Source organism: Thermobia domestica, chromosome 18 (genome assembly GCF_964235325.1).
Source record: "Thermobia domestica chromosome 18, izTheDome1.hap1.1, whole genome shotgun sequence".
NCBI classification, from domain to species: Eukaryota; Metazoa; Arthropoda; class Insecta; order Zygentoma; family Lepismatidae; genus Thermobia; species Thermobia domestica.
In genome coordinates, this window is record NC_137471.1 from 181,573,358 (window position 1) to 181,586,497 (window position 13,140).

The window sequence follows — 13,140 nt, forward strand, 5'->3', positions numbered from 1 at the left end:
CCTGGCACATGCCAATGCCAAGTAAATGTGTCAAGTACATACACGGTACGTGATATACACATAATAGATACATTCCTCGGTATGTGTCATGCACGTACTTTTGGGCGGAAGTAACCTTATTCCTTACATGTGTATTTCACATGATTGCTCTATTCACGTACCTATCATGTACATTCCAATGTACCTCGAGGAACATTCTTTACACATGATCAGTATGTACTTGTGTTGGGTGGGGAGACGGGCAGGGGCGTCATTTTAGACTCCGCTTGAGGGGTGCAAGAGCACCACCGACATAAGACTCACGTTTTGTACTACTATATTAGTAGACAACCGATTAAAGTATATGTATTCCTCAAAGTCTTGGGGGGGGGGCAATTGCTCCCTCCTCTCCCTAAATGACGCCCCTGGAGACGGGACAGACCGACGTCTATTACTAACTGTGGTTCGGGGTGTATTTATAGCACTTCATGTCTATTTCTACATAATTTATACGTTTCTTTTCATCATTGTAATTTAATACTTTGCTACTTTTTAGTGCAAATGGAAATGGAACTTAAAAAATCATATTATTAGTTATATAAAGTACAGCCAAGGAATTTTAATTTTTTAAGCTCCAAATTATTTAAAACCTAAAAGTAAATCATAATAAATGAAAACAAAGTAATTAGTCATATGGTTCTTATAATTTCGACGATAAAGTAAATAAATGGAAATAAATTCCTTCTCGGCAATTTATATGCCACGGAAAAAACCCGGGAATATTTCCATTTTTTTTATTTTCCTTCCCACCGGGAATATTCCTTCTGCCCATCACTAAATGGAATCAGGGGACCTTGGCGACCCGCTGCGGTTACTACATCCTTACTATATGATGCAGGTGATACTGCAAGCAGTACTCTACCACTGAATCACTATGGCCCTTGAATGAGTTGAGTTTGAATTTAACTTCCATTTCAGCAGCGAGGCTACAGTATATGAGACGGAATCTACTGATTAACCCGGAATCCGAACCAAATGAGCTCCCGCCGGGATTCGAACTTGGGTTTCCCACGCCAAAGGCACGTACCCTAATCGCTTAGCCACGAACAAGCTCTTATGGCCCTTGAAATCTAATCTCACGTGTATCACAGAAAAGCTCAATAGTCACTTAGATAAATTCATAATTGAAAAAAAGTACTGACGCATTATGTAAAATGAAAATAAGTGCTTATTGAAGATTAAAATTACATATTTACGTTTATTGATAAAATTACTATCAATAAACCTTGTGTACTATAAAATAGGGAGGAGGTTAAAAAAAAAATCCTCGCAGATGGTCAAGGAAGATCCTTGCAGATGGTGCTATAAGACTCCATCGAAACAAAACACTCACGAAATGACAAACGAAATTCTTTAGCAGTGCAAGTGCAAAAAGTAACTAGCGGACTGAGAAAGCGGGGCAGTGAATTTCCGGAGGCAGTTTGTTTTGAAATATTTCATTGTAAACATTTAGTGATTTAGAGTCCCACATTTTAAGAACAACATAAAGTTTCAAAATGGCATTATTGTTCACGTTCGTAAGCTCTATTTTATTTTCACTAACGATAGCCATGTCCAACGATATTAACGAATCTCCTGTTCCTGTAGTTTTGTGGCATGGCATGGGTAAGTAAATATACGGTTATAATGAGAATAATGCAGTTCAATGAATATTTAGAAATAACTGCATATGTCGGAGAGGTGGGACAAGCAATTATTACCAAAAACTGTTAAGTTTACTCCCTGGTAAATTTTCAGTACTTTTAAAACTAAGGTTACTTTCGATTAGGTTAAATTAGTATACGTCAGGCTAGGTAAGGTTATGCCAGGTTAGCTTAGGTTGAGAATTAAAATATCGCACCCGATAGAGGATCCCGAAATAGGTTAGATTAGGTTCAGAATTGAAATATCGCACCCGATACAGGATCCCACCATAAGTTAGGTTAGGTTAGATTAGGTTCTGAAAAATATCGCACCCGATACAGAATCCCTCCATACCTCCGCGAAGAGCAAATAGTCTGTCACATGTTTCCGACCCCCCGATTGCACACATTGATTTTCGATATCACTACGATCGCACGTTGCTCACACTTCAATTACTTTTTCGTAACGTGGAATGATTTCTCCTGTACACATTGTTTTTTTTATACCTAATTTTGGCCCCCATCTGTCCGACATAACCCGAAATAATCTTAAGATAAGGGCATTACTCGACGGTTCTACCAAATTTTGATATTCCTTACATTTTCAGATTAAATTAGAGCTTTGTGTTTCTTTTAGCAGAGCATGCACTAAATGACAAGCTCCATTACTACTTGGAGATTGCAGAAAGGCTCAGTATAAACAGTGTGGTCGTATGGCATAAAGCTAGTGCGTAAAACACGAGCCAACTTTTGCTAGGTGGCCAGTGAAAAGCAGGAACCTTGAGTCAGAGCAGAAGTACAGCAGGGGTATTCGAGCAGTTGCGAGGAGGTGCGTCCGCAGGGAGCAGGCGCGTCAGCGATGGAGGTTATACACATAAACGAGATGCAGTTTTACTATACGCATCCACAGGTTGTAATATGTACGGAAAAATTTGGAGAAGTCTTTAATTTACCCATTTTATGTCGAGAACAGAACCCAAGGAACCTCTGCGGAGCTTCTAACCCTTTTCTACTACTATTGCTATTCTACTCCTTTCTACAGCTGCTTATACTATGGATCCGTATAGTAACACTGCACGTGAACGAGGATAATTGAAGAGCACACTCACACATACAATATTTTCACTATCACTCAAGATTCATTTCAATATGCTGTGCACTGATAGTAATTACTTACAGTCACACTCTCATTCCTCACGAAAAATATTTCAGATCGTATTTTACCGATACATTTTCTATTTGGTAAAGCCGTCTGCTCGAGTGAACCCAAGATAAGTTAGTAAAAGGTGTAGATTAAGAATACAGGAACATCTTTCTATTAAAATTAACATTTAGAATCTTTTCTACACACACATACACACACATCCAGCTATACTTACGCACTTGCTTTTAACGGATGGCCCTGCACAACTCTGATATAGGGTATTGTTTAGTTTCTTTCATAGTAATACTGGCTCAATTAGTAGTGATTAAGGCTCGTTATTTCTAATCGTGAGACTAGAAATACAGTGTTGACGTATGGCATAAATACTAGTAATGCATATAACAAAAATCCACTTACGCTAGGTGGCCATCAGGAAGCAGGAATGCTATCTAACCTAATCAGGGCATGGGACCCAATGGGTAGCGAGGGGATATGTCCGTAGGGAACAGACATGTCAGCGATGGTTGGTAGACACATAAATTAGGTCGTTTACAACGCCTCACTATAAGTCACAGTATCAGTTTCGGAGCCATTCATGGATTTGGGGTAGCCGGCAGTAAGAGTAAATGCTATCTCCGATATAGATTAAATGCTAGGTTTGAGTAATCACTTACCACAAGTTGGAGTGTTTCTCTAAGTGATTTTTTTTAATTGCATAAAAGTTGCAGACCCATTATAATTCTGTTCACAGCTGATGGGCAGGCGCGAAACTGCAATGCACACTGTGTAGTTATAATGTAGTGACTTAAATATATGCATATAGGCCTATAGACAATTGTGCTGTATCGTAGGACCACACGAAATTAAAAAAAAAAAAAAAAAAAGTACCAAAATGTCCTACATTAGGGTAGGTTAAATTAGATTAAATTAGGTAAGATAAGGTAAGTTATGTTAGGTTGAGTTAGAAGTCACCTTTAAAACAGAAGCGTGTATGTACTTCATTAGATTGGATTAAATTAGGTGAGCTAGGTTAGGTTAGGCCTGGCTTTCACTCGCTTTTCCTCACGAACCGAAATAAATTCACCAATTCACCTGGTAAATTTCTTAAAATTGTCCCGACGATGATACGCAGTTTACCCGAGTTAACTACTGCAGATGGCGGCACCGAAATATAAAAATTACGGAGATGATCAAAATGAGACGAAATGTCAGCATGAGAGAAGCAAAAAAGTTAATAAAGATCATCAGTGGAGAGTCATTAATTAGGGAGAAAAACGATATTAAATTCTGGATTATATGAGTTTGCGTATTGATGTGATATTAAGTAAACGGGCAATAGAACATAATATGGCAGTATTTCAAACCCATTGTCTTATTAAGTAACCAAGGATGTATATCTTGAAGTAAAGGGGGAAATCGGTTATGTAGAGTGGAAACTAATAAGAAAAAATTAAATGAAATCTTTGAGTTTTACGTCCCACGTTTATGCCGGGTAGGCTACAGGAGACGAGGATAATGAGAAATGAGTGAAATGGTGGAATGAAGAAAGTGGGAGGAAACGAGAGAACCCCGAGAAGACCCACGAGCACGGTGCTTGTCCACCACAAAGTCGAAGGAAACTAATAAGAAGGGGGGCAGAATTTTGGGTGCTATTCCATTTTATGGGGTATAAACATGTAAACTCTACGAAAGAAGTATGTTACTTGATTTCACAATAGGATTATACAAGTGGTGAAAAGTCGGGATCTTACCTCATTCATGTATAATAAGGTAGAAATGCGAAAGGGAAAATGTCCTCTTTACGACGTAATACACCATAAGGAAGATATGGGCTGAAATGCTATGTAAAGGTTTTGTACAAAGTAAACATAGAAGTGTCGCAAAGTTTCCCACTATACTCTTCGTATACCCACCGTCACGGACGCGCCTGTACATCTAAATACGTCCCGCGATATGAAGCAACATTTAAATCACCTGATTTTTTAAATAAAAATTGTTGATTTAAGTAAAATTACGAAATTGATTAATTTAAAGTTAAAATAAGGAGAATCTGATTTCTGTTATTATTTCCATTATGGAAGATAATAATCATAATACAATGTGACTTCAAAATATGTACAGCATAATTTGAAAACGAGTGTTTCATGCAGAGGATAATTAGGGAAAGTCCCGTTTTGAACGAATAACGGGGCTATCCTTCTTTCTTCTTTTCCTAACATAGGGATTTGTAAATCATTAACTAGTGCAATGGGAAAATCAACTTCATTTAAGACAAAAAATCTTTTGTGTGCACGTCTTTTTGTTTGTTCCCAGAAAAGAGGGGCGTATTTAGAGTGGGGCCGAACCCTTCTCCGAAACTTAATTTTTATTTTATTTATTTATTTATTTATTTATTTTAGATTTTATAACTTTAGGCGAAGTTTAGGCATTTTATATGCATTTCGTGCCACAAAGTGGTTCCGTTTTCTTTAAAAATATAGCCCTGCCAAATATCAGTAACTTTTGTGGAAAAAAAAAAGTGTCATGTTGATAATATTGCTGTACTTTTTCCTGAATGCTTAAGAAACATCGTTTTCGGATTGAATGTGTTACCGATGGGAGGTTAATTCCGGATTGAATATGTTACCGATGGGAGGTTAATTCAAACTTGAACCCTAATACTTTCAGTTAAAATACCATAATTAACATTTAATAGTAATTCTTAATTTTTTCTTCAGTTCGCGACTTGTATTATACGAGGAGAAAGATTTGATTTAAATAAAGAAATGATTTAAATAGAAAAATCAACAAAAATGATTTTAAAAAGTCATGTTTTTTTCCACCGTGCAATGAGATGAGTTGCTAAGATCTGCTTACAAAGATGTCAGGGAATTCTCAAATAGTACGCTAAGTTAATACAGTATTACATTAATGGAGACTGCGGTGCCTCACCTCTAGTGGGTAAGGTCCCTAGTTCAAACTTATCTCGTACCAAGTGGGCTTTGTGACGGATAAACACTATATATCGACGGTACTTAGCAGCTACCTCGCATCTATAAACTTTACAGGAGAAGACAAAAAAAAAAAAAAAAAAAAAGTTTGAAAAAATTTGGAGATTAGTTAAAAGTCAGCGACTTTTGTGATGGAGAAGTCAATTTTTGATCGTAATTTACTTCTCCATCAGAAAAGTCGCCGACTTTCAATTAATCTCCAACTTTTTCAAACCTTTTTTTATTCTTCTGTAAAATTGTGTTTTGTTTATGAGATACGAAATAGCTGCATAAATACCGTCGATATGTGGTTTTCTCGGGGTTCTCCCATTTCCTTCCCCTTTGTTAATTTCACCATTTCTTTAATTATCATCCTCACCGTCACCCTTTAGCCTCAGTGTATAATCGTGGGACGTTAAAGTAACAATTACATTAAATATTAGAAGCAATAAATAAAATATATTTTACAAATCCTTATAAATAAGCGTTAATTCACATCATTTAACTAATTACATATTAAATGATTTATTGTGTAGTTGAATCTTCATTGAATCAGTGTTCTTTTTTTATAGGTGATAGTTGTTGTAATCCTTTTAGCATGGGTAGAATCAAGGAAATAATAGAGGAACAGATTCCAGGAGTCTATGTGAAATCTCTGAGAATTGGCAACGGGATCATTGAGGTACGTATTCCATGTAAAATCTAATTAGGTTGTTACCTGCTTAATTGTATTCGCGTAATTCTGAAACTATTGGTGGAGCAAGTATCTATGGTCAGAAGGGTTGTTACTTAAGATTCCAAACTATGTGGCAGTATTGTGGACAGCGTCGTGTTTTCCAGTTATTTTTCATGTTACTGCCCTCTTTGCTTGTCTATTGGTGTACAGGGTCCCGTGTACGATTACCTGTGGGAGAGCATTAAAATCTGAACCAAGCCGGTGCCGGAAAAGGATACTAACTTTTTAAAAAATCGCTTTATTGCTTCACCGATTCCTTCAGTCGTAGTTAACTCTGATAAATTTTTTTAGAACTTCCTTTGTCTTTTTGCGATAAGATTTTCTGCGGGAATTCCAAAATAAAAAAGCAAGATCATACTATCACGTTTTTATTACAGCGTTACATGAAGCATGGTAAACAAGGCTTCAGCGGTAAGCAGATTTAAAATATAAAATCACGTCAATCTTTAGTCCCAGCAGAAGAAACATTTCTGATTGTTAAAAATACGCTTTATACGATGTAAAAAACAATTCAAACTATATTTATGCAAGTAGTCCGTGCTTGTAAGACATCTACACATAGCATGCATGCTTCTATACTTTTTTGTTGGCTATTTGTGGTGGACAAACACCGTGCTCGTGGGTTTTCTTGGGGTTCTCCCGTTTCCTCCCACTTTCTTCATTCCACCATTTCACTCATCTCTCATCATCACCGTCTCCTTTAGCCTAACCGGCATAACCGTGGGACGTAAAACTTAAAGATTTCATTTTTTTTTTTTTGTTGGCTATTTCTTTTTTTTCTCTCTCTGACATTTTTTCTGCACAGGCGCAGCAAATTTTCTGCGATCTCATCGCAGATCGCGGCATGTTCTGGTATGGGGGTTTTAGCGTATAGGACATATTGCGACTATGGTTAGAGATATAGACTCAAAGTAGATATCATTGTGCTGTTGTTACTAGATATACAGAGTCCGCCAGAAAAATGTATACACTCTTTGTCATTCTGTATCAGGATACTGACATTGACAATTCTGAAGTTTAACTATGATGTAGTACGTTTTTCCCCCAACAGATGTCGGCATTGTCAATTATTTTCAGTTAAAATTATGTTGTAGTTCGGTGTTTCGCTCAACAGATGTCGGTACTATCAGCACGGTTAGTGAGATAAAGAAAATGGCAGGAGCACGCTTGACGTTCGAGCAGCGTAAGTACGTTTTGAATTGTTTTATCACGTTTGGGAATAGCATCGAAGTGCAGCGTCATTGGAGAGGGGAGTTTGGTACTGAACCTGTAACAGTTGCCTTGCCTCATATCCATTTTTATTTAATTTAATTATACATGTGATTAAAGACAACTCGAGTTAATATCATTTAAAATTTTGTATGTATGTATTAAAAAAAAAAAAAAAAAAAAAAAGACAAAGCAAACAGAGACACGACATTCTTTATTTTTCTTCCTAATTTCAGCACACGATGCCTTTTTTTAAAATTTATTTTTCTACCTGAATAAGCCGCGACATGTGGTATTGTTTGTAGCTATAATAGAAAAACCTTAGCGAAGTTGTCCGTTGTTGTTTCTCATCTGACCCCCTCCCCCCACACACATAGAGAACCGTAGACCCAGCGAAGAAACGAAAAAGGAACTCGAAAACCTCTTAACATCATCTTGTGAAAGAAGCAATGAAACAGCAAATCTACCCAAACTGAATGAAATCGGAATTAAGATAATTCCTAAAATATTGCGAGGAGCATGTTTCACACGGTTCGTCTCCAAACCAAGATGAGATAAACTTTTTACACATCTCTGAAGCTTTAGATCAGGCACACACAGGACGGAACGTCGCCTATTCCACAAAATTTTAGGAACAAATTGTGAAATGCCACAAAAAAAGTCTATTTTCTGTATTTGATATAATTGGTAAATGTATGATAAGATGATGATTTTGCTCGCATTTGCGTATATAATGATTTTCTTCGGTGGCTCGGAAGCAGTGTACTCTGGCGTTGGGGTCCGTGGTTCAATCCACGGTCAAGTAAGTTTGTGGTGGTCAGCATCGTGTCCGTGTGTTTTCTCGGGATACTCCCTTTTCCTTCCAGATTCTCATTTTCGCAGTTCTTCCATCATTCACTTTGCTTAATCATCCGTCTCCCTTAGCCTAAACGCCATAAACAAGGGATGTTAAACAAATATTTCATTTCGTTTGAATTTTTCCAGAAATACCGACTTTCAAGGGGAAGTGTAATTACTTCTCACTAAGCTTCTATTTGCACAACAACAAGGTCTTGGAAAGATTACTACGGCTTAAGTCGGTTCATCATTTAGCGACAAATGAAAATCCTACATTTTTATTACATGAGAGATGGGAGGGATCCTTCAATTTTTGCTTACGTTATATTCTGTGTAGGTATGAATTGAATGAGAACTAAAAAAGAAAAAAAAAAAAGTATGACTGAGATAGTAATTAAACCCATGTTATCGTGTTGATATATGGATCTGCGAGAAGACGACTAGTGCAGTGATTAACGCGTGGCCACAGCAAGCCGAAGCCCTGGCTGGAATCTAGTTTAGCCATTGTTTTGCTCGGGCTTTTTATTGAATTCGCTCTTCTAGATTTCATCCCTTCCATTTCTCATCCATCGCAGGTATTCATTAATATTTACTGTGTTTGTTCAAATACAAAAAGAAATGTTGTACAGTTCATCTGGTGCGAATGTCTAAACATCAATCTTAAGTATGAAAGTACCTTTGTAGCTGTTCATTCATAATACTGGATAGCTTAGTAGTTAGCACACCCGTAGATAAGCTGGAGATTCAAGTGTGATTCACAGCCCAGTGTTTGAGTTGCGTTTATTAATCATTCACGTACATCTTTCCAGCAGAAGACATTTCGTTGTTGAAGATGTTATATCTCGTATGTCAGATTTTTGCGATTTTGAGTTTTTGACAAAAACCTGATGACAAAGCAATAATCCATGTTCTAGCAAATTCTCGGACATCACAAGACATCGATTGCTGAGAAACAATCGATTACAGCGTTTGTTTGCATGTCGATTCTTGGAAATTTCAGGTGATACTTTGTATGCCAGTAAGTTCAATGTATTTTAGCGATATGTGCTGTGATGAGAGCAACTGTATCAGCGTGTTTTTAAAAGATAAAACACATTTTAGAAGATCTGAAATATTAATATTGTGAATAGATATAGTGACGTCTTTTTCGTCTCCTGAAAACTAACAAATTGGGCATACGAGGTATCACATTTTCAACAACGATTTGTGATTTGCTTCCACGAGAAAAAATGAGATCATATAATTTTAAATACATCACAATTCTGTGATCTCTGAAAAATCACGTACTTCTGGTTGAGAAATCACGATTAATAGATTGTTCAAGTACTGAGAAAATGATTGTTATTGGTTTCTTGGCTGAGATATTCATTTAGCTTCTAGAAAATAGATTTGTGAAAGAATACCTTGAATTTTAAAAGGAAATACATTTGTAACGAGATGTTTTCTGAATATTTATTTTTTATTTTATTTTATTTTATTTTACGGAAAAGTCTGAAATGTACAAAGGAGCCAAATGTTTTAAAAAATGCACAAAGGTGCTTGCGTTGAAAAAAAAAAAGCACAAAAAGGTGCAATTAAAACACAGGAGTGTTTATTTATTTTGCGAGAGGAGTGTTTATTTATTTATTTATTTATTTATTTTGCGAGACAGACGAATTTGTACATCTTAATAATAATTTGTATATTAAGATGGTAGATTTATATGTTTGTGGCCAATCCTTTCGACAGTAGGTTCTCTAGAAAGATGCCGTTTTCACTGATCGATTTCAAATTTTGTGTAGAATGCTCAGCTCTAATTGAATATTTGAAAAAAAAAAAAAAACATGGCCGTTATTTCTGTATTACATTTTTTTAGGGGTACACTGGAAGTGTTGAAATTTCAAAAAGGAAAGCGTCATATCGTTCGAGTTATACATCCCAGTACCACATAACTGTATACAGGAGTAGCATATATCTCAGGCATTTGTTTCATGGTCAAATAATGAAAGACGAAGGATAACCATTTCTCCACTTTAACATGAATCTTCATTGTTTGGAGTGTTTTGCTGTATGAACACCATACATCACTGATATTATAATTAATTGTGTATGTAATGTATTTGCTTATTACATGCTGCGCGTAAGAAGAAAGAAAACACTAATCATACATGAATTAGGAAGTCCAATCGGAAGTAGGCTCAAATCTTGCAAACAGTTCGAGTTATTGAAAAAATAATCTAAAAAATCTCTCCTTTATGGTACTCGTTTGCCGATTTTTATCAAGACTTCTTTCACTTGTGTATGTAAAGGGATATGTACAGATGTTGTAAGGAATGACAACAGGGTTGGCTGGTTTAAACCAAAAAACGAAAAATGTTCGTAAAAGTGTAAGTGTTCGTAAAATCTTGATGAACACACATTTGTGGGTTATCACGTTTCACTCCCGTATATTATTCGTATTATATTCAGACCTAAATTCCCCATTCAGTACTCAAAGAGATCATGCTACAAAAGCAACTTTTTTTTTATAAGTTTATAAATGTTTATTTTGTGATTTCTTGCAGTTATTATTATTGTTATGTAATTGCAATCAAAGAAAAACTCTAAATATTGTTTCGTTTTAATAATGTTTACTGTGGGTAAAATACATCGAAGTGCTGTACTTTTTTTTTGGGGGGGGGGGGGCTGGGGGCTGTCATACAAAATCCCACCAGAGACATTTATTGAAATCAGAAGTATCTTTGGTATCTATTTATGTATAAATGGGTCAGGACCAAAGTGAATTCAAATAATTCGTATCTTTATTCACTTTCCTTACTGATAGGCAAATTAAGTCGTATTTCTTTAACTTAATAAAAGTCGTAGTAAACTAACTTGGACTAAATTAGTTCTTCTGTACTCTGCAGTATTTTGAAATTGTCCATCATATGTAATTCTGTATAATGGTTTCACTTGTGCAACTGTTTATTTTTATTTTTTATTTTATTTTATTTATTTATTTATTTATTGTCCTTTTGAAATGGCTCTTGACAATTATATTAACAAGTATGTAAAGATCAGTACGATGTATTTTTATCAGGAGTCCTTCGTGAGTGAGTCGGCAGACGTATCGCCAGTTAATCCTGGTTTCGAGTTCAAATAGAGGACAGTTTCTCTCGGATGTAAGCCGAGAAACGGTTTGCATTTCGCTTTAAGCTATGTAACCCCTTCCAGCGTAACCCAATTGTTGTATAATAACACCAAGACGAAACAAACTTATTTCTGTCCATATGTGATGTAAATACATAGAGCAAATTATTTAAACCAAAAAAAACTGGTTTAAACCAAAAAACCTGGTTTTTTCAATAAAAGCGATGGTTTTCGCCAACCCTGAATGACAAGGAGATTTATGCTCATATGTGAATGATACGCTGTGTAGAAAGCGCACGTTCAGGTAATAATAATAATGAAAACAAGTGCACCACCTAAAATTCCTGTTTTTATAGTAACAGTGTGCTTTGTATGTATGTTTGTTAGAGAATGATGGTTATACTTTCTGTTTTAGGACATGGAGAACAGTTTTTTCTTGAACGTCAACACACAAGTTGAAGATGTGTGTCAACAGTTGGCTAACGACGAGAACCTAAAGGGTGGATATAATGCAATTGGTTTCTCTCAAGGAGGGCAGTTTTTGTAAGTAGTTCTTCACGTTTTTGGATTTCTGATTATCTCTGCTAGCTTTACGCTTTGAGAGCCAGGTATTTATTCGCTACTAGGATCTAGAAACCAAGGGCTTTTAGGCTTATTTTATTTATTTTTTAGCATGGATGTAATGACTACAGAAAAAAACATTTATAATGTTCTTAAAGTAAGTTTTCAAAGATATCTTAACTAACTAACTCTATGGCCTATGGAACCAGGAGGTTCAATGCCACGTTCACTAAAGCTCTCCATTGACTTCTGTCCTTAGCCAACTGAATCTAGTTTCTAGTTTGTATTCATATTTCTATATATATAGATATAGCCCTATATATAAACTAACTAACTCTATGGCCTATGGAACCAGGAGGTTCAATGCCATGTTCACAAAAGCTCTCCATTGACTTCTGTCCTTAGCCAACTGAATCTAGTTTCTACTTTGTATTCCTATTTCTATATATATAGATATAGCCCTATATATAAACTAACTAACTCTATGGCCTATGGAACCAGGAGGTTCAATGCGGCCTTCACAAAAGCTCTCCATTGACTTCTATCCTTAGCCAACTGAATCTAGTTTCTACTTTGTATTTCTATTTCTATATATATAGATATAGCCCTATATATAAACTAACTAACTCTATGGCCTATGGAACCAGGAGGTTCAATGCCATGTTCACAAAAGCTCTCCATTGACTTCTGTCCTTAGCCAACTGAATCTAGTTTCTACTTTGTATTCCTATTTCTATATATATAGATATAGCCCTATATATAAACTAACTAACTCTATGGCCTATGGATCCTGGAAGTTCAATGCCACGTTCACTAAAGCTCTCCATTGACTTCTGTCCTTAGCCAACTGAATCTAGTTTCTACTTTGTATTCCTATTTCTATATATATAGATATAGCCCTATATATAAACTAAC

The 13,140-nt window shown here is 35.9% G+C and overlaps 1 protein-coding gene across 1 annotated transcript in view; it reads left to right on the plus strand.

The window, feature by feature from the left end:
* Positions 1-1,327: 1,327 nt before the first annotated feature.
* The window catches only part of Ppt1 (Palmitoyl-protein thioesterase 1), a gene marked incomplete in the record, with an annotated part of 34,053 nt that continues 22,240 nt past the window's right edge, over positions 1,328-13,140 (plus strand). The window contains 3 exon segments of the mRNA XM_081746170.1: positions 1,328-1,644; positions 6,347-6,456; positions 12,080-12,207. Coding sequence (XP_081602296.1) covers positions 1,536-1,644; positions 6,347-6,456; positions 12,080-12,207 — 347 coding nt within the window.